General features: G+C 35.1%; 4 protein-coding genes across 8 annotated transcripts; 2 read left to right on the forward strand and 2 right to left on the reverse strand.

Moving 5' to 3' along the window:
- Positions 1–3,888: 3,888 nt before the first annotated feature.
- LOC140836455 (thaumatin-like protein 1b) lies at positions 3,889–4,982 on the forward strand. The gene has a single exon (XM_073201991.1). It carries the CDS (start codon positions 4,251–4,253, stop codon positions 4,980–4,982), a length of 732 nt encoding a protein of 243 aa, XP_073058092.1. The 5' UTR covers positions 3,889–4,250.
- A 319-nt stretch (positions 4,983–5,301) lies between these two features.
- On the reverse strand, positions 5,302–9,489 carry LOC140836454 (calmodulin-lysine N-methyltransferase). 4 transcript variants are annotated; one of them, XM_073201989.1, is made up of 8 exons: positions 9,331–9,489; positions 9,070–9,259; positions 8,726–8,805; positions 7,771–7,831; positions 7,574–7,689; positions 7,007–7,139; positions 6,469–6,730; positions 5,302–5,420 (listed from the first exon to the last, which is right to left on the reverse strand). In XM_073201989.1, exons 1-8 carry the CDS (start codon positions 9,422–9,424, stop codon positions 5,394–5,396), a joined length of 963 nt encoding a protein of 320 aa, XP_073058090.1. In that variant the 5' UTR covers positions 9,425–9,489; the 3' UTR covers positions 5,302–5,393. The 4 variants fall into 4 exon arrangements, with proteins under 4 accessions (XP_073058090.1, XP_073058091.1, XP_073058088.1 ...); XM_073201987.1 differs by lacking the exon at positions 5,302–5,420 and adding an exon at positions 5,758–5,823; XM_073201988.1 differs by lacking the exon at positions 5,302–5,420 and adding an exon at positions 5,758–5,823 and having other exon boundaries at positions 9,070–9,247; positions 9,331–9,488.
- An 831-nt stretch (positions 9,490–10,320) lies between these two features.
- Positions 10,321–14,386, reverse strand: LOC140836457 (oligopeptide transporter 7-like). The gene is made up of 6 exons (XM_073201992.1): positions 14,228–14,386; positions 13,559–14,138; positions 12,549–13,118; positions 11,600–11,855; positions 11,322–11,504; positions 10,321–11,121 (listed from the first exon to the last, which is right to left on the reverse strand). The coding sequence occupies exons 1-6, from the start codon at positions 14,271–14,273 to the stop codon at positions 10,507–10,509; spliced, it is 2,250 nt and encodes a 749-aa protein (XP_073058093.1). The 5' UTR covers positions 14,274–14,386; the 3' UTR covers positions 10,321–10,506.
- Positions 14,387–15,831: 1,445 nt separating this feature from the next.
- Positions 15,832–20,348, forward strand: LOC140836459 (26S proteasome non-ATPase regulatory subunit 4 homolog). 2 transcript variants are annotated; one of them, XM_073201993.1, is made up of 10 exons: positions 15,832–15,987; positions 16,090–16,203; positions 16,349–16,454; positions 16,881–16,995; positions 17,093–17,302; positions 17,378–17,687; positions 18,259–18,382; positions 19,098–19,201; positions 19,330–19,398; positions 20,070–20,348. In XM_073201993.1, exons 1-10 carry the CDS (start codon positions 15,976–15,978, stop codon positions 20,112–20,114), a joined length of 1,209 nt encoding a protein of 402 aa, XP_073058094.1. In that variant the 5' UTR covers positions 15,832–15,975; the 3' UTR covers positions 20,115–20,348. The 2 variants fall into 2 exon arrangements, with proteins under 2 accessions (XP_073058094.1, XP_073058095.1); XM_073201994.1 differs by having other exon boundaries at positions 20,076–20,348.
- The last annotated feature ends 2,100 nt before the right edge of the window (positions 20,349–22,448 follow it).

A 22,448-nucleotide genomic window follows, 5' to 3' on the forward strand; every position in this document is an offset into this window, starting at 1 on the left:
CTCGTCTTGAAACATTTCATTTTTTGATATTCACGTTCTTGATCTGATTCGATTAATTGTTTTATACGAGTGATTTTGTAAGCTAACCTCCGGGGACCTCTAAAGATTAAACACAGAGAAGAGAAAACGGACCTAAAGTATGATGCAAGAATGTGGTAGCACAGACTAGAGTATAACAATGCCGCCGAGTTTACTATGGGTGTGTTATCGTTCGACTCTCGAAGGTGGCTTCCATGGAAATATCGATGTTGGGTGCAGTGTAACTTCACTTTCTTCCCTCGCTAAATCGATAGTGAAAATTGTTTGTTAGTTTCTTTCCATTTGGATAAATATGAAAATGTGCAAGCAAAGGATGCTCTTGCCTTTGAAGCTCATCTTTTTTAAGGTTCCCCAAAATTTCATTTTCAGCATTTTGACGAGATATATTATTGCTTTCGTAAAACTTAATGTATTAAACTCAACTTTTTCTTTCTTTTTCTTTTTTTTTTTGTAGAAAGACATTCGGTTCGCGATCTCTTTGATATATTTTTGGAGATATTTGCGTCTAATGATCTTCATTACCTACTTTACTTTGTCTAGTAAAAAACACATTTAAAGTAGTTTAATGGATTTTTTGTTCTTTAGTTTCTTTTAGCTTAGTGCTTGAATAAAATGTCACGGTAAATCATATTAGCAGCTATATCAGCTAAAAATATGTACTTGGAAGTAACAAATTCAATTATTTAAAGAGCGATATGAAAAAACCTTCTCTGAACCATTAACTACGGGATTAAAATCCTCCCCAAAAAATATCTACCGTTTTCTCCCTAAATCAAATCCATTTCCATCGGCCCCTCTCCCAAGTAAATCCATCGTCTAATTGTACTCCATTTTGGCTTTGAAAAAGGTAATTCAAGATCAAGCTCGGCAGTGCAAGTCGACAGTCATATTCGATATCAGTAATTTTATGCTTCAAGTTTGACTGTGTTGTTTACATGTCATCCTTTGATGTGTTTGATGATTTGATTTTTGTGTTTGATGATTTGCCATACCCATAATTTTTTTCCTAATTTTTGCTTCTTGGTTGACACTCACTTTCTTAAGCTTTCGTGATTTTCTTGATTATGTTCAATTGATTTTGTATGTGAAGAGGTATGTTAGTTGATCTAGTGCTTCTGATATGTTCATCGGAGTTTCAGTATGTAAATGTAATAAAGTTTGGATCCTTTTGGACTTTTATGTTTTTTTTTTCCTTTTTGAATGAAGAAGACATCTTGATTTAATATATCTAATTTTTTTAATCAATAGTTGTGTTCTTATAATCAGTAATGACATTTTTTGTGTTTTTGATGTCAAATCGTAAGTTGGTAAGTTGTCGTTGTCGTTTTTTCTTGGATCTTTTTTATATTTATTTTATTATTTTATATAGGTTGTTGAATGATATTCAAGATAAAAAAAGGCGTGTTACCTAATAAATTCAAATATCTTTCAGCTTCAAGAACGACTCTAAATCCCTTAAAGCTCACCTTGTAGAGAGTTTATGGGTATTTTTTCATGCACCATATTTTCCCAAAATAAATACCTTTGCAAATTCCTGCTTTAAAACACTCTAACTCGACTCAACATTCTCAGTATCAATTCAGTGCAAAGAATCAGTTCCATAATTGGTTTGAAGTGCATAGACATTAATAATATATCATTTCATGCAATTAAGCTAATTCTCAGTAGTTTTCTTTGTTATTTATTTTGAAAATTTCAGACCAACATCTAATTTTTTTTTTTGTTTTAATTTCTTGCAGGTTTAAGCGGTTGTTAAATCAAAAAAATTGTACTGACAGTTGTTTAAAAATAGCTACAATGATGTGGTGGCTTTATGGTTTCTTACAATTACAAATACATAATGGTAAAAAATTTCCATGAAGTGTTTCAAAAAGTGAAACAACGAATACCTAAAGCGACACCAAAAATACCTATTTTTTGTGAAGTGCTACTTGATGTGGCCTCTTAAATACTCAAATATTCTTGAGAGGTTTTATGATAGATGTGTTGTTTCATGGAATGATGTGAGTTTTCATGGAACAATGTTGTTAAAATAGGTCGTTTGGTCACACGATTTTTGTTCAATACGAGAACTAAATTATAAAAACTTGAGATAATACTTAGGAATTGTTTCATATTCATTCTTAAGACAAAGAGTGTTGTTGTCTATCAATATAACGAGGTTAAATTTTGTATTTATAATGAACTTTTTACTTGGAAAATACGGAGTATGGTATTATACTATTAAAAGGAGGTCGTCCTATCTAAGTGTGAGGACGAGCCGTCTTGACGAAGCACTTATGAAGTTAAGTTGTGTTCCATGATCAAAACGAATACAGCCGAAAAATCAAAGGAAAAGTTAGGAAAATTATTGTGTTGATGTTATTGTCTGATTTTATATAATCCGTCAAAAAGTTCAAGATATTATGTTCACTTTGTGGCTTAGTAAATCCGATAGTATTTATTAAGAAATGTTCAAAGCCAAAAGTCACTCTGATGCAATAATTTTCAGTGAACTCTCTTTCGACATCGTGACATTCATGCACTAATTTAATTCACGTGACATATATTTGGAAATTTAAGCTTAATGAATTAATTGAGCAAAGAAGACAAGAAAAAAAACTCGAAACAAAAGCATTGAAGGAAAACCCACACTCCCAAGCGTTGCCTGGGAATTAAAGGCAGCTCAGGGGACCCCAAGTGTTGTATGGAAATTACAGGCAACGTGGGGTACCAAATATGACGTCCCTGCAATGTTTGTGTTGTTGAATGATGCGAGTTCTCATGGAACAATGTTGCTAAAAGTTGTATAAATGTCACAATTTTCAGATATGTGACTTAAATATCAATCAATCTTAATAAATTAACATACTATTCAGATTATAATCTCACATTTGAGGAAATAAAACAAAAGAAGAGCAATTGCATTCATATTGTCGTTGAATAGTTCTTATTTCTTCTAAAAAACAGTTTGCTATATTTCTGATCGTAAAACTTATGATTTGTAGTATCGCTATCATAAATTGGAAGTCGTTGTATCTTAAGAGACGATTGTCATATCTCGTGAAACACCATGTACGATGCAAATCGTCTTAAAGACAAAGTTCTCTTTTGTCTCGACTTGGAATTTTTTAAAATAATTTTTGAGTCTTATTATCTTCAACTCACGGATCCCGTAAAGGTGTTTTGAAGAAATCCCTACCAACATTGAGATCCAAATATTGTATTTAGTAGGTTTCTAGTGGAACTGTATCATAACGCAGTTAATGAAAAGTCATTATTTTGATATAAAATAATTATAATTTTAACTCAAATCATCGTATATTACATGATATTTCTTCATAACATAAATAACAAAAATAATAATTTTTACAATAAACAATAATACTTTGAACATAAAAAATAATATTTTACATAGATCAAATCCACTCATAAACTTTTGCAAGTTTTATTATGCATGATATATAGTATATTCCTTGATGCCGTTAATTATTTGACTAGTCATAACTACAATAAATTGGAGGACTTTCCCCACATGACAAACGCAACAAGAGAATCGTCGGTCTGACTTCTGAAATTAGTCAAATTCCACAATCATAAGTAAACTTGTCGGAAGAGGCTTCTGAGTTTCCACGTATTTGACTCTGCCTGATCTCGAAATTGTTGCCACTTTGCTCTCCGAATCCTACTTCTTTTACTTTCTATTATTATATATAACAAATATATCCACCAAAGGAAGCATTAGTTTGAAATTTTCAATTAATGCTAGGATTATGCTTTCCAGTCAAACATAATAATCTAACTATAATATTTTTTGTCGTCCTATTGAAATTTCCTAAAATGTTTTGATGAATTGAATAAGCCAAAAGAGTTCATATAAATAACTTCAATAGTAACTTATGTCTTTGTTCATTACCAAGAATCCGAGTTTCAAATACTTCCACCATAGCTTCAAGATTACAGCTAGAATATTCAATTAAACAAACATTTCATCCGTACGATTTAATAGAAAACACAGTCGTCGAATATTCACTTTTCAAGTACTCTCAGTTTCCCGCAACGACAATCTTCATTCTTCGCATTCATTGCTCTTTTTCCCTTCTTCATCAAAAGATGGCTGAAGCACACGAGTTCCTTAAATCCCTTCTCCTTTCAAGTCTCCTTCTATCAATGCCAGGTATTTAATTAATTCTACTCGGTTGAATATCTTTTCATAATATTTTCATGCAAACATGTTTGTTGTGCGCCATGCAGGTGTGGTGTGTTCCGCGACATTTACGGTAGCGAACCAGTGCTCCCATGCTGTGTGGCCGGGGATATTATCAAACGCTAATTCTCCCCAGCTTTCATCCACCGGATTTGTGCTCAACTCCGGCGATTCGGTTTCTATACATGTACCCTCTTCTTGGTCTGGCCGTTTATGGGGACGCACATTTTGTGCCCAAGACTCCACCACCGGGATTTTCAACTGCATCACTGGCGATTGTGTCTCCGGAAAGGTAGAGTGTGGGGGCAACGGTGCGGTGCCTCCAGCTACCCTGGTTGAGTTCACCCTCAACGGCTTCAGTGGGCTTGACTTCTACGACGTCAGCCTCGTCGATGGGTTCAATCTACCTGTGTTGGTGGTCCCACATAATGGGGTCGGAGACGGGAACTGTACGTACACGGGATGCAGTGCAGACCTCAACGCCGCGTGCCCTCAGGAGCTGAAGGTGGTGAGCAGCAGCTCGGGGGATTGCGTGGCGTGTAGGAGCGCCTGTGAGGCCTTCAGGGATTCTAGATATTGCTGCAGCGGCGAGTACAGGACGCCGGAGACTTGCAGACCGAGTGCATACTCAGAGTTCTTCAAGAACGCGTGCCCCAGGGCTTACAGCTACGCGTATGATGATAGGAGCAGCACATTTACCTGTGCTTCATCCGATTATGTCATCACTTTCTGCCCCCCTCTTTCAGTCGCCGGGTAACTTCAAACTCTCGAATTCCAGATTAAATAATAAATAACTTCAAATTAAATAATAATTTAAAAAAATCCATTTAATTATCTTTTAGAATTAAAAGCTCCTCGACAATATTCATTAAATAACTATATTGATCGGTAATCCTCTGATCCTATCTTTTTTGCAAACCAAACACAATCCCAATTTTATTTAGAAAATTTTATTATATATAGTACTGGTCGGTCTGGGTGCATTATTTATCCTATTTTATTTATTATTAGCAAAAATAATTGATAATTTTGTGCAGTAAAAAGAAATCAAGAGAAGGGGAAGTAACTGTGCCCACCCGTGTGTCAATTGTATCTGCTGCTGCTCCCTTGCAGTTCACCTCCATTCTCATCACCTTTGTATCAGCTGTTTGGCAGTTAGTTAGGCCATCTACTTAATCTGATATTTGGAGTTCACCTGACTCATAACCCAAGGAAAAATGGAGTTTGTACAAATCTTTGGGCTTAGATGAATGAAACCCGGCCCGATACACCACTTTAAATCAGTGGTAAAAAATGTACATCTCTCAGCAAACGGAAAGAAGGAACGCAAAATCAATCCCTTGTTGGTTTCAAGTCGTATTTGTTTGTTTGTTTATTTACTACTACTATTTGTTAAAATAAACTTAAGGGCCCACTGTATATTTTTGCCAAAAAGTCCACATGGAATGCTAACCTCTCACTTACTTAAAATTATATATAAACTTACACTCCATCCTGTTTCAACAAATCCAGTTGACATGCCATGTGTGTATATATATAAATTAGACTTACACTCCATCCTGTTTCAACAAATCCAGTTGACATGCCATGTATGCATCCTACAACATGATTCAGATATTTTTCACATATTGTTCTACCTAATACTTTGATTTTGCATATGCAATTGGGTATCATGTATTTACTATATTTAACAACAATTTAGTATCCGCATGCCAATCATATATGAATGGAGCATGATATTAAGCACAATTACTTTTTTGATAGAACATGATACCAAGCACAATTTGAAATCGTATGTGATTAAAAAAAAACTGTCAAAATACGGATTAAATCGGATTATAACCCTACAAGTCATTCATTGAATCGTATCATATATTACATATAAGATCATCAGAAGTGTGACTTAAAATATTTAATAAATATGTCACGATCATATGTTAAATCACTTTTATTGCGTATTTTCCGAGGACCAACAAACTAAGGTTCATTATAACGAAAGGTGGTGCCAGTTCCTAAAAAGGCATAAGCACTTGAAGCCTATCAGAAGAATAAACATAAACAAAGACGTGCATGAAACACGAGGCATGGAAGTAGCTGCAAAGATCAATGCTTCAAATGTAGTAGTGTTAACAACGACGACCATATTTCTTTGTTAAAACGAATATAACGAATCTAAAAGCAATGTAGGCAACAGATATGAAATGGCAAAAGCAAATGACAAGATTCTAGTGTTTGATACTGACCAATAAAGGGTAACAATGATCTGGCTCGTAGTTGGGCCAGGATTCATCGCCACTAAGAAATTCTTGATGACGCTTCCAAATGGTTGTGTCATAGTTCTCTGTTATGCTGAAGTGCAGGCCATTGTCCTTGACTTCAGCGAGAAACTTATCCAACGAATCACCTCTTTTGGGGCTAAAAAGTAGGGCTTCAGAGGGTTCATCTACTTTTAGCAAGCATTTGATTGTTCGAGCAAGGCCTTTGTGGAACTCCTTAAAGAAAGTGCTGCAAAATCAGAAAATAAAAAATTCTTGCTGGTCCAAGCAAGGAAACCAGTGAGATTGATATAATGCTAAAAACGAATTTCTTCCAGGTATGTTAGGATTGCCCAAAAAGGTCCATGCTGATTGGAAAATCGTAGTTTGACAAAAAAACCAAATCCCTCATCATTAATGCAAGAGAGGGATTTCTCGTTTTACACATAACAAAATTTTAACCCTGTCCGGCAATATAAACAATTTATTGAGTGCCAGTCAGTCATATCATAGGACAATAAGTTACCAGTCACTTGCAATAATCACGTCAAAGGTACCATTGATTTCTGAGACTTCATGCTGACCCCAATGTAGCATCATTGACTTCACCTTTGTGTTGCCAAATGATGTAGCATTGGCGTCTATATTATGTTGAATATCTGCTTGTTAAGAATTCCAATTCTTGGTGAGAAGGAATTTACGATAGACACGCACCATTGATAAATGAAGGAAACTAGTATGGTCAATCAATATTGTCTCAAACGAGTTTTCATAAAATAATTCTTGACTTGTAGAACATTAACATGGAACAAAGGTGCAGTGATATCATGTTCCTATCAATAATAATCTTCATTCAAGGGACAACTTTTTTCCCCAGAAAGTTTCTAGTTTCCTAACTTGAAAATTATCAATGTTCACGAGCTAAGAAACTTTAAAGCACGTTGCTCAAGAAAAGACAGGGCAATATCTTCATTTGGAGCATGCTGCACAAAGTTAAATGTGGAAGTTACATTTGCTGCCAACGACATATGATCTGATGTGTTATAAGGGCTCACAAATTTCACTAAGTTATAAGACCTAGTCCAAAGGATACAATTAACTACTTGAGGATTTCCATCTGATATCAAAAGTTCAGATACATCTGTGACCATTGCAATAACTAAACCGGCTAAACCATAGCCTGCTCCAAGTTCAATTACTCTTTTATCTCTGGAAATTTTGAAAAAGAATGAGAATTAAACCAAGGAAAACACCACTAGACTATAATTAAATCGAGAAGAAGTGATAAACCTGAAGCTATCACGGCGCGACAAGGAATAATAAGCAAGTACATCCTCAGAAGGCCATTGACCTATTCAAAAACAAAAACAAGTCTAAAATAGTAAATTCTGGAGAAATAACCACTCAATTTTGACTGTGTTTGGAAAAAACATCCTGATTATAGCTGATAGCGATAGGTATTGCATCAGAAACAGAAAAATCGCTTACTTAAAATTCTTACGACGCAAATTTCAAATATGATCCGATGAATCACAATGACAATTTTTTCCTCATTCCATCCACCTATAAAATCGCCTTTCCCTCAAGGTGAAAAATAAGAAAAAATCCACATAACAAAAATTGAACTCAATTGATTCCCAATAGTCTGTTTCGCGCCCAACATTGTTGCAACACATCAATAAGAATTTGACGGCTCAAATCACCAAATTCTCTACCTGGTCCACTTAAGCAGGGCCATTCACATCCTCTTCCACTTCTTTTATCCCTATTGCTTAGCTCATCCATAACAATCATGTACTCCAACAAATAAGTGGTGAGAAAAGGAGGTGACAAAATAAAATCAAAAGACAACATGAATGAAGAGAGAAACGAATTGAATAAGAGAGATATAGAGACTACAAAGATTTTTAGTAAATTTTTATGATTCTGTTTCCCTCTCATGAGATTAAAGATGCTTCTAGAATACTTATAAATATATTTTTGACTTTCTTTGTTTACACACCTAGATGTTAGTTGTGATCACTAACATATTTCTTCATTTCAGTTCTAGAGCTGATATCCCAAAAAGCTAAGTTGGTACTACACAAATAAATTTATGAAACAAAAGTGGCACAAGACTAGCTAGCTCGAATGCTAATTGTAGTGGTAAATGGCAGATGAGAATGGTTGCACAAAGATCATAACTTTTATTATATTCGCCATGCAACAAAATGAGGTTGAAAACGAGATATTATGTTCTACTTACAGACAAGTCCGGTGTTGTCAATTTTGTATCTATTGCAAACTTCAAAATCATGGAGATCCGCACAATCTTCCAATCTTTGACTGCGTTAAGCTCCACAAGTAATCAATTGTCACTCTCCAACCAACACAGCTACATAAAGCATCGTTACAAAAACAAAATCCTATTGCGAGCTGCATTAAAGTCGGAACAATTCCAACGAAATTGATATTCCAAACACACTTTTCACGGTCGCTAGATTCCTAAACCGATCCAATTAATAATGAAAGAAATAACGTGTCCATAAATAGAGAAGAGAGAATAAACGAAATATTAAAAGCACGTAAGTGAAATTTAACTAAACTAACCGGAGAAAAAGCTTCGGAGCACTAGGAAGAGGCAGCATGTAGCAGAAACAAACATCTCTATGTATTTCCATCGAAGAAAAATCTGGATTCTTCTCTCCATCTTTATCCACCAAACGGAAAGGTACCAAATTGAAACCAATTTTCGTCCTTCGAGAAATTTGATTCGAATGGATCGCTTCTAATGGATTTTCTACGAGTTGTTCGCCATTAACAGAATATCAAGGTATCACGTGTATATGGCAATATTCAATAGATGCTTACCGGAACAAGATGAGCGCCGAAGAAGGGCGCGCCGGAGGATTCGCCACCGCAAAGAGGAAGACGTTGGGGTAGCTTTGGCGTTATCAGTCTCCATTTGAAGCTTCGATGATCAAATCAAACGATTAACTGTGGCAAGTTTTTCTTTTTTCTTTAAAACAATGTTATAAAAAAGGAAAAACATAATCGTTATTCGTTAGTTTTGTTTTTTTTTCTTTTTTCAGAGTATATATTTTGTGAGACGATCTCACGAATTTTTATCTGTGAGATGAGTTAAACGTGTCGATATTCATAGTAAAAAATAATATTCTTAGCATAAAAAGTAATACTTTTTCATGGATGTCCGATTAAGAGATCTGTCTTACAAAATACGATCCGTGAAACCGTCTTACACAAGTTTTTATCTTTTTAAAAAAAATAATAATAATTTGCACTTGGACTTACCAATCTCAACCTACATAATAGCTTTTTCCCAATTACTCAGATTCATCTGTTTACGAATTCTAATTGAGGGTTTTGTTAGGACCAATATTGAAGAATTCAAAACATGATTTAACTGTTAAATTTGAAATTTGTTTTGAAAATATTGTTATGGTGCTAAATTAAACAAATATTCTCGTATGCTTTAAAAGAATATCATAACTTGTGAGTATAAGAGTTGTTTAAATAAATAAACGTTTAGATAATAATTACGAGTCTGATTTTCATTACTAATATTTCATCGGACGAGTATATCACACATGATTTATTCAATAGATAGTAAGATAATGCGTTAACAAATGATTTATTCAGTATATACTGAAAAATATAAGTCATAGATTTCATTTATCCAGTGTGCAATATAAAATAAAAGCCACATAGTTCATCATATTAAAAAAATAAAAATAGAAACATACTAAATATTCAGTTCTAGATATAGTTTCTTTCAAAAAAATAATTTGTTTTAATAATCATAATAATAATCTTCCAATGTAAACATGTTAAATAATAGAATTTCTCAAGCAAACTTATCCATCTGATTTAACTATTAACATGTTCAATTGGTTATACAAATTTCAAATAATAACATTAAACAGTACATTTTTATTATCCTTTTCTACTTGTACAGTGTGGATACAAATATAACAAATTCAATGAAAAGTAGTCCGTAGAGCGCCATGAAAAAATATACAACGCCACTCAAACAACAGGACAGCCTTTTACCACAATGCCTTCAGCAGTTGGGCAAGAAGCTAAAGGGCAACCATCTGTTTCGGTTCCCCACCAGTCAAGCTTAATATGTTCCATTCCCAAACATAAATACAGAAATACCCCCATAAACGCAAGCCCGGCATCCAGAGCCCCCGAAAGCACGTAATTGTGTCGACTCCACAAGTCACGATAGTATCTGTATGCAACAAAGCCAGAGGCAAACCCGATTATAATCCAGCTGTTGTAGTTTACAGAAGTTGCCGGTGGCATGTTAATTATGGAAACCAACAAAACGGGAACTGTAATATGTCTGATCCAGTGCTGGTTGCGAAATGCTTTATGTGCAAACCAAACTAGAAGGGGAGCTATGGCACCCACTAGAAAAGCCCAGTTGATTGTTGAATAATAGCCAAGATCACCAAAGATTCTTCGCGGCCCAATCAAACCCCAGATTACAGAGGCATCGTAGAATACATGGTCGCTTGGGCATGTCCATGGGCTTCCTGGAGGAAGTGCTGTTCGGTCACAAATGTTTGGGACGGTGTCCATTAGCCACCATGCTGTTCCTAGATGAACTAATGCTGATATTAGGGTGCCAAACACCTGATTAATAGGCAGAAATGGTCAGATTTTGTGATGAATGTCTCAATCACACAAGCACAATTTTTCCAAATATTTAAATTCCACTCCCTCAATATCATGGAATCACCCTCTAGCGCTGTCTTGCTCTCACGTTGATATTCTTAAATCCACCTCTGGTCACTCCTCTATTTGTTTAGAAGGAAGAAAGGAGACAAACGAACCTGAGCCATGAACATTGTTCTTGGAGGTATTTTCATGTAATGTCCGAGTTTCAAGTCTTGTAGAAATGTTAGCGCCTGTTTCATGCTGATGTAGCCATACACCTTAAAGCACATGTTGGCAACTGGATATCCAGGATACAGGAAACCAATTATGTACTCTGTTATCACGTTCAGCCCTGGTGTCTGATAAAAAAGGCTTAGATTTCAGAAATAGAAGTTCAATATCTCATCCAATATCAAACAATTTAGATTTTTAGCTAGCTGCGTATAAATCTCACTTGGTTCGTTGTGGCTGTAATAACTCCCACTGGAAGAGTAAAACTGAAGGCAATAACACACGCTAACAAGAAACCCCACCACGGTAGCTGAAGTTGATCGTTGTAGTAATGGCAGATAAGTAAGGTTGCTAAAATGTTTACCAAAAGAATGCATATGAACCACCATTCAGGAACTTGCTTGTATTTTTGCATGAGCTTTGTGTGTACATCCATCTTTTTCTCCTCAAACGCTGACTTGCTGAGCAGCCATAGATCTCTAAGTTTAAAAAAGGCTGCACTTTCAGAAAACAGAAATACACTATACAAGCATAATATTACAGGCTGCATTTTGCTGTACCATCTGAGATAGTAGCACATTAAAAAGTAGCAAGAGTTGTATATGGAGATACTTGGCAAGAAAGAGAGAATTCGTGGGGTTGGGGTGTTTGAGTTCTCATAACTTGAAATGGAAAAATAAAATGAGATCCAACTTTGTTGATTATTTGGGGAAAAAAATTGCGGTTTTAATAAGCAAGGAAGATAAAACGTTTATCAGGACAAAAGGCAACCAAGTTGCGTGATTTCTGAAGTATCAAGTGGTTATGCTTAATCAAATACTACAACAGGGGATAACATTTCAACTCAAATATTTTGAAATATACAATAGTTAAAATGTCATGTCTTCATTCTTGTGCAATATAGGCTGCCATATATGGCATGAGGAGCAATCATTGCTACTCGATGTCATGTTATCCAGGAGAATTCCAAGATAGTAAATAAGATCTAGGTGGCTAAATTATAAAAGGAAAGAAGTTCCATATGTTCAATAAGCTCTAAGTTTTTGACAACAGTCAAGTCTCTAACTTAGAGGAACGTTTTGACCCTTTCTTTATAAATGCAGTTTAATCATGGTAGAGAGTGAATAAGTAATACTGCAAAACTTGTGCATAAGCCATTGTTCTCGACATACCTGCCGTGAAAGAGGAGGACATGAACAATGGTGGCAGTTAGACACGCGAAGCTAAAAGCATACGTCATAGCAAAGAATGTGCTGAGATAGAGATGTCCTTCACGCTCATATGCCTGCAAGTCAATGTGGAAGTTTGAATCTACAATGGCAGAGACGTTATATTTTTCCCCAGTTGACGTAAAAAGATCATCCGAGAATATGGGAAACGTCTTTGCTTTGAAGACGTCGAGCCAGTACATAATCGGGGTGACTATATACATGCAAAGAAAATATCCAACAGCAATGTTAGCAGTAGCAAACCATGGGCTAGCAAGTGGGCTGCCGAGGTATGAGGATATGCTGGACCAATCAAGTCCAATAGCACCGATTCCTAGACCATGGAGTCCGGAACCCAGCTGCTGGACTAAGACAGAAGAAGAAAATATCCAGCAAAGCCAGGAAACTGAGGTGAGTTTTGGGAAAAGGTATCCCGGGAAGACGTAGTAAGCAAAGCTGCAGATAAAGGCGGTAAGGAAGAATTGGTCTCGCGTCAATCCACCCTTAGTTCTCTCTTCTTTCTCGTGAAGTGCCCTGCCATTGGAATCTGGAATGATTACAAACCACCTCAATTATCTGATATTGTTGAATGCAGAAAATATATAACATCTCTTAATGTAGTTTTTACACTGTTTAATTGATTGAAAAATGAAGGTAAGACCTATTGATTAAACAAAAAGTAGGATGTATTGAGTATAAAAAAGAATATTTTGGTTCTCATTAGCCCTTGCACATAATCTGCATTCTGTAGCTCCAACAACCATGTGTAGAAAAAGTGAAGAGGATAACTCACGCAACCACAAAATACACAAAAGGTAAATCACATTAAATAAAAATTCAAAAAGTAACTCATAGTTTTCATTATTTATGATCATCAGACAACTTGCAGTAAAGTTTTATGGCAGATCAAAATCACAGCGAATTTGAGTTGACTGCTGACAGGAGTAACTGAAGTTGAGTAGAGTGGTAGGAACCTGAAGAGAGAAACCTGGACCAGATTTTGGGGCCACCACATCGTAGCGGGCTCGACCAAGAACCTTCGGAAAAGCCCGGCCCATCCAAAACCCAGAATCTGCGTGGTCAAAACCACACCCAAAGACACCCAAAACGTCATCCTCTGCCTGTAAAAGATCTTCACCACGCTCACGATGTGAATAGAGTAAGGATTGGAAGCCCCGGAATTCGCAAAGATTGTGATCAGAACGTGCTCCTTCACGTTGAACGGGCCTGGATTCAAGCTGAATTCCCACTTTCGGCCCTTGAAGAAGACCCGCCGAGTGAGCACCGCCGCCATCAGGTGTCCGAGCGGGACAACCGCGATCTGGGCGGATATAGCAGTGATCGACAGCGGCTCGCGGCGGTACCAGAAGAACTGATTGAGGAAGGAGAGCGCAACACAGGCTAGGGAACCCAGTACCCACAAACGGAAGGTGACAACCGGCAGCTCCGGGTCGTCGGTCAACGGGACGGTGAGCGCCACCTGCTCCACAGACGAGTTCTCTTCTTCCGAAGAGGATGCATTGGCCGAATGGCGTTCGGGTTTGATCTTGTGAACTGCACATTTTCACTTAAATCGGTTATTTGATAGTTTGTTGACATGATGAGCATAATCTAAGCCAAAAACAATTGGGATTCTGACTTACTAAGTGGGGTGGAGATTTCTTCTTCTTCCTCATCAGTTCCAATCATCTCTGCCGTTGGCTTGAATCAGTTGACCGAAGATGATTGCCGCGAGCAGGAGGGAGAAGATAAATAATGGGAAATCGCCATTTTTGAGGAATCCACGTGACTCTCGGTCATCAGTGACGTAAAAAATAAATTATAATAATTGTTATAAAAAGTTCTAATAGTAAAGTCACGAAACTGTCTGTTCATTCTAAAGTGATGATGTACCCGGACGGGTACTGGGGTAAGGGGATGATGTGGTTTCAAAAGTCTCATTTTTTTTAAAGCAGCCTATAACAATGTTTTCATAATCTATTTATTTCAATTTAAATTTTTTTAAACAATAAATAAATCAAAAAACAATATCTAATCTTATTAAACTAATATTTTTAACAAACATCAAAATCCAAATAATCTTATACATGTAACCAATAAAATAAAATTTTAAATGTGAAAGGAATAATTTTTAAAAAAAATTGAACCGGTCGAATAAGTTTTAAACCGGTTCACCAGTTCAAGACAGATTCAATATGTTTTTGATCAATTTTGACGTAAAAACGGTTTATATGAATGTTTCTAACCGACAGTCCAGTTCGGTTTTAAAAATATTTGTTTAGAATTTGAACAAAGTTGTGGGCTTATGTTTCTCAAGAAAAGTCGATTTAATTTCTAAAAGTACTAGGTATAATGTAGCAACTATAAATTAAATAGGTTTAATGACAAATAACGATAAAAGACATCCGATTTTTGTTTTTTTCTAAAATCAAAGTTCCTCGTGACGTGGCTTTTGAACCTCAATCCAAGCCACGTATCCCCCGCCCATGCTTGAACTCCTGCAAAAAGGATTGCTACATTATTATAGTTACAAGCTATGATTTTTTCTTTTTTTTTTTTTTCCGTGCAAAGGTTTGCTCCATTCTATAACCTATTAAAATATCTTATATATTTATGTAGACTCACCACAACAATTTGATATGACTATCACAATAGAAAAAATTGTATGAGACGATCTCATAGATCATGTTTTATGAGACAGATATTTTATTTGGGTCATTCATTTTATATAAAGAGTATTACTTTTTATTGTGAATATCGGTATGATTGACTCATCTTACAGATAAAGATTCGTGAGATCGTCGAACAAGAGTCTTACTCTTGATAAAGATGGACAAAACTTGTTGTACAAAATTGGGATTCTTCACCCAACCTGCATCGTTATTCATTATTAAGGAGACCCAAAATTATTTAAATTATGGAAGCTAAAAAAAAACAGCTAAATCAAAAATAATATAAATGTGTGTGCGCGCACCTGTGCCTTTTGGCCTGATCTTAGGCCCTGACTCAGCCTCCGTGGACAAACCCTGCAGAAGAATCCTTAGGTTTTCGGGGCATTGGATTCTCGCCAATCAGTAAACGAGATTCTTGAACTGAAACAATTGGCTGTTTGATTGGTTTGCGAGTAAGAAAACCAGCAGCCAAAAAATGTTGTGGGTGTGTGCGTGCCTTTTTGAAATCCATTGCTTATGGGCTTACGGTGTGGCCCACACGCCAAATTTTGGGTTATAGCCTCATATATGGCCCGCTCCAGTAATCACACTTCATCCGAACTCCTTCGACAAAAATAAACCCAAATTCTTTCGTGGAAACGAAGCTATCAAGTAACGAAAAACCTCCAAACACCGTCTTTCCATTTCTTCGATCAATCCGATACCAATTCGTGACAATCATGGTGCTTGAGGTCTGTTCCGAGCTTTTCATACTTGTTTTTTTCATCCTTGGGATTAGGGTTCCATTGTTTTCCATTTGTTTTCTTTACCGTCGTTTTTCTGTAAAAAAATAGGCGACAATGATCTGCATTGATAATTCTGAGTGGATGCGTAACGGTGATTACTCTCCCAATCGATTTCAAGCTCAAGCCGACGCCGTCAATCTAATTTGTGGAGCTAAGACTCAAGTATTTTATTAATTTTGTTTTCACTGATTTCGGTTTAAATATCTCCCCCTTTTTTCTCGTGAATAGGGATCCTATTTTCTTGTTTGTTCAAAGTGCTATTAATTAAGGTGATTTTGATACGTTAAGTGGTTTAATTGTATTGTAGTCCAATCCGGAGAACACGGTCGGAATATTAACGATGGCAGGAAAAGGTGTTCGAGTATTGGTCACTCCAACTAGTGATCTCGGAAAAATCTTGGCTTGCATGCACGGTCAGCCTGAATTATCGTATATACCATTTTAATGTCTCATGGCATATTTCTATTTTAGTTTTTATTATTATTTTGCACTCCATGACTAATGGCATGGGTTATTCGAAGCTGAGAGTTCTAGAGTTGCCCCAAAAGGAAATAGGTTTGGTCTCCTATGATGATATATGGATGTGAAAATGAATAGAGGTCATGGCCGATGGATTAGCATAGTGGCGGTATAGTTGGATTCTCAATGCTTAGTGTTTGGACTTTGCGTTTGAGTATACATTTGATGTATGAATGTTTTAAGAAATTTTGGGGTAAAGTTGGGTCATTGTGTGTCCTGTGTGGAGCATGCAAGTTTAATCTAGTTATCTTCTATCTTTTTTGTGATTGCCATTTGCCACATTATTGGGACTGGATGGACACCGTTCTTTGTTTTTTTAGGCTTAGAAATTGGTGGCGAGATGAACTTGACTGCTGGGATCCAGGTGGCTCAATTGGCTCTCAAGCATCGACAAAACAAGAAGCAACAACAAAGGATAATTGTGTTTGCGGGAAGGTATAACTCACCTTTATGTGAATTCGAAGTCCTCTTTTTGTTTTTTTCCCTCTTTTTTCATTTCAACTTTACATATTGTTAATTCCTGTGTTTTTAGTCCTGTTAAATATGACAAGAAGGTGCTAGAGTTGATTGGAAGAAAATTGAAAAAGAACAGTGTATCTCTTGATATTATAAATTTTGGTGAAGAAGATGGTGAAAAGGCTGAGAAGCTTGAGGCATTACTTTCAGCAGTTAATAACAATGATAGCAGTCATATTGTTCATGTTCCTCCTGGTCCAAGTGCTCTTTCTGATGTGCTGATCAGGTGATTTGAAATGCTATCTCAGTCAATTCAAATTTAATGTACTTTCTTAGTTTTGACATTATTTCTGTCATTCAGTACCCCTATCTTCACCGGTGATGGAGAAGGGGGCAGTGGTTTTGCGGCAGCAGCAGCTGCAGCTGCCGCTGGTGGAGTATCTGGGTTTGACTTCGGTGTGGATCCAAACCTGGATCCTGAACTTGCTCTTGCTCTTCGAGTTTCAATGGAAGAAGAGAGGGCAAGGCAAGAAGCTGCTGCAAAGAAGGCTGCGGAAGAAGCTGCAAAACAGGATGTAGGAGAACAGCAGTCCAATTCACAAGATGTAACCATGGCTGAAAATGTAAACTCAGGAACCACCGTGCCTGAAAACAAGACACGGGGTCTAATGGTTGGAATCTCTTTTGCGATGACTCCTAACATAATTTTATTTAGTATAAAAATGAATAAATTTTTTAAATGGAACTATATTAAGCTCTATTCTTCAAAAGTTTCTTATCTGATCTGGTACTTGTGATCATGGCGATTATTTGCGTGCTTCTTGAAGTGTTAATGTTTTGCCTTGTCCAAAACAAATTGAAGAGGGATAAATTTATGAGAAACCTTAAATTAGTCTGCCTTAATAAAAATAATAAAGAATTTAGCAAATGGGGTCACAGGTAAACAAATTCTCTTTATGTACTTTTTGTTATGGGGTTGAGAGTGTTGCTACGGTTTGTGGAACATGCATCAGAAGAGATTTTATTTGGTTTATAAGAAATCGCCCATACTCTCATTTATGTGAATTACAGCCATCTGGAGCACAAACTTCAGTTTAAAATGTTCATTTTTATTCCCTTTTTCACTAAAACTATTTGGATGCTTGAGTTGCTGAACAATAAACTGTTCAATATTGGTCTACTTACGCATGAGTGCTATGAGCAATTGACTGGGTGTAACACTTGATTGTGATTCATTTACAGGATGATGATAATGCGCTGTTACAGCAGGCCCTGGAAATGTCCATGGATGATTCTTCCTCTGTTGCTGTTGTACGGGATACCGACATGTCAGATGCATCTGCTGATGATCATGATCTGCAACTTGGTGAGAACTTGTGTTGTCTTGGTGATCTCCCTTTTTGATTTGTTCAACTTGCTGAATATTTTCCTCGTTATTCTTTTTCTGTTTGCACCATTTTTTGAATTTTCTTTCTTCTGCTTTCCTAGGACGAGGACTATAATTTGCATGGGATAATTAGAGACATATGGTGGTCTATCTTTTAGGTTTTGTGCCACATCTTCTTAGTTTAAACCTTAGAAGTGTTGCCTCTTTGCTGAAGTCTGATTAACTTGTTGAGGCACAGAGTGACTATATGCTTTACTTCTTATCTATAAATTTCATGAAAACAACCTCCACTCCAAGAGTTTTTTTAACCCTTTTCCAATTTTCCTTTTATCCATTTGCCCAATGTTTATTCAGCCCTTTTATCTCTAAACTATATTAAGCTTGACGGAGAGGGGGCGTTGGGTGGTTTGGTACATTGACACGACTTCCCTCTTTTTTTTGCCCTTTGATGGCTATTCATTTACGAAAATACCACCTTTGTAAAATTGATGTACATCTATTGCCTTTGGTGGCTATTTATTTACGAAACGCCCCTTTTCAAAGTTGTTCTCTATTTTTTATTTCTACATTAAGGCTTTTGTATTTTTTAAATTTTATCATTTACTTTTTCCTTTTTGGGTTTTTCGTTACAAAAAAACGGACTGTGCCCCTGACTATATTTTTTAATATATTTTCCTTGTCAATGTTCTTGTAGCCCTCCAATTGTCTGTGCAAGACAGCACAGCTGATCAAACAAACCAAACAGATGTGAATAAGCTGCTTGGAGATCAATCCTTCATGTCCTCCATCCTTGCCTCTGTAAGTCTATTATGTCAGAACTACAGTTCTAATATGAAGATTTAATGAACTCTTAATCAAGTAATTGAGATGAACTAGAAGTGAACTGTGACTCTATTGTTTGTTTCACGACCTTCTTGCTTGAACAGCTTCCGGGAGTTGATCCAAATGATCCCCATGTCAAAGATTTACTTGCTTCCATGCAGAGTCAATCTGAGGTGAGTTTGATGATTGATATTGGCAAAAGCTAACAAAGTTTAGATTAAAATTTATGTAGTGGTTCATCAACAACTTAAAAGTCTCTTGGTATTGGTTACTGCAGCCTTGTATGTATTTGTGACCTATTTTAACAGTTACAGTAGATGGATGATGAGGTGTCCAAAGAAAAAAATTTGGGTTAATAACAATAGTTTCCGATGAAATCCCAGTCTCTTTTGTTGGAAGTCTAGCCTGCAAGAATTAGATTTTAGTGCAAACTTATCATGGTCGTGTTCGGTACCTTTGTATTAGTCTTGTACGATAACATCTATATCCTTGGAAAATTTTCCTTTTCCTTTTCTGTTTGGTTTCTCATGTGCAATCCTTTGTCTTTCATTTATGATTTCATTGGAACATTTATGGTTGAAGAAGGATGCTAAGAGTGATTTTTCTTTGCTTAGCTTTGGTCATTAGAAGATAATTGACCATGGTGTTCTGTAACTTATTCATCTACGAGACATGATGGTATCTTCGTTAAGAATTCATACCATGAATATGGTTTTTTAACAAAAAATTAATGAATTCTAGTATGAATACTTTTTAATTATTATTTATAAAATTAGTATACTGTTTTTCTAATGCACATTTTTGCGTTCCTTGTTCTTTTAATAATATTATCTTGGTCCTGCAGAGCAAGGATGAAGACAAGGAACCAAAAGAAGAGGAAAAGAAGTGAAGTTGCCACACTTGATATCCACCATCTGGTATAGTTCCAAGCATCTCTGGTTCTCCTTTTATAATTGATTTGTACCGAAACGACCTTTTGTGATTGATAGAGGAGAAACTCTTGGCAATCTTTATATGTTTCTATTTGTCCCCTATCCTTTCACAATCATTTGATGCCTTTTATCATACTGTAACGTGTGGTCAGATTAATCTATTAAACAGATAACTTTTCTTCTCTGCTTAACCAATCATTGTCGGAGGGGAATGTGGTGATGATAAATTCAGTAATACTGATTTCGGATGAACTAATCAATTTGGATGGATGTTGAATCATGTCTTTTGCTTATATTATGGTGTATTTGGTGCTTAGTTCGGGTAAATTTCATACAACCATTTTGTGAAATTTTAAAAGAGCTAGTAAGCCTCTTGAAAATAAATAGATTTTCTCCATATAACTAAAATATAATAAGTAGAATGAATGTAAATCACATAATTATTATTATTTAGTTAAAGGTGTGGTATTTTAATTTGATTTCTTTGATCATCTTATAATGTTATGTTGTGAAAACTATTGCAGTTACATGTAAAATCATTAGTTGTATTATTTTAATGACAAATTTCGTATTTTCAAGCTTATAAAAGTGTGAATTTCAATTGTTAAAAGTATTAAAAATACATATATATAAAATTATGAAATCGATGTTATTTAATTTGTTTTAAAGCATACGAGGTTAGATGTATATTTATTTTTCAATGAGTTGTCAGAAATTATATTTATACTAGTTTCTGACATATTTGGCATGCCCATTTTATTATGATCCTCGGGTCTACAAGCATGACATGAACATGCCTCATGGGATGATCAAATAGTAACGCTTAATTAATTACCCATGACTTCTGGATGTTACGTTCATCAGAATTTCTATTTAACGAGGGAATCTCCCGTCAAATAAAATTAAAAAAAAAAAGAATTTGATAATGGGTTTCTCCAAAATTGCAATCGCCATTCTGTTGGTGCTTCTTCCTATTGCCATGGCAAGAACTCCAATACCCGGTAAGATTAATTGAATTTATACCATCAAAAAGTTCGTAAATCTAACTCGTCGTGTGCATATAGCAGTTAAATCTACCTCTTTTTACAATTAACTTTTATATATATATAATTGAATTTCACATTCTCTATTAGTTTAATTTCCTATATTTACTTGGTGCATATATGATTCACATATGTAATATAATATATACTATTTGCCAAGAATAAGACTCAATATCCTAGTTTCATCAAGCGTTTGATTCGAGTTTTCCAAAATCAGAGTCAAGAATAATCATATTATCCGTAATTTTCAACTTTATTATTCTCGTATTATAAATCATTTATCATCTTATCTCACGAGTCATTTGATATGTCAAACAATAAATTTTCGACAGAGCAAGGATTGCCTACGAACAAAAAATGCGGGATCATCTACGGATTCTACGATGAGGATTGCACGAAAGATTGTAAAAAATTGGGTTTTCCAATAGGGTTGTGTAGCTGGGATCGTTGGGCATTCTGGAAAGACATTTTATGTTACTGCCACTTCGAGTGATGATGCTCTTGCAAATTGGTTGTTCTATTCAAAGGAATAAATAATATATGTGTAATAAATTTGAATACTTATCCTGTCTTTAATTATAAATTAAGTCTTTTTAATTAAGTAAGCTGTGTGCTCACCATTGCCAAAAAAAATTATTTCACCGCTATGGTAATTAAATAATTAAGGATAGTAAGTAATCTTATAATCGATCCAAATAAATAATTACATATCGAGCCAATGGTATATCACAAAAATTTATAACTAAATGTATCGTGTAGTAAATAATATTTTGTAAACAAATTATTGATAAATTGATACATGTACGTGCTCATACTAAAAAGCCAATTTTATCTCTAATATTAATTTCTTTTGAGTCCAATTATTGTTACTAAATTAAAATATATAGACATATTATTTTTTAAGATAATTTTGTTGTTTAGTTTTTTAAAATAAATCAAAATTATAGTATATAAATAAGAATCATAATATTTGTATAAAGAATCATAATATTTGTATAAAAATATTATGATTATTAACTAATAAATTATATATTGAAAATTATAATATATTTTAAAGATATTTATAAATATATAATAAGATGGTGTTTTTTCCCTATTTTATATTATAGTCCATGTAAAATATATCTATTCTTATTATTATATATCAATAAAATTAAAAAAATCAATCATATACACTGATAAAATATATTTGATATATTGATAAAAATATATAAAAAATAAATAATTTTTTATATTTAATTTAAATAA

This window comes from Primulina eburnea, chromosome 7, assembly GCF_022965805.1.
Source record: "Primulina eburnea isolate SZY01 chromosome 7, ASM2296580v1, whole genome shotgun sequence".
NCBI lineage: Eukaryota > Viridiplantae > Streptophyta > Magnoliopsida > Lamiales > Gesneriaceae > Primulina > Primulina eburnea.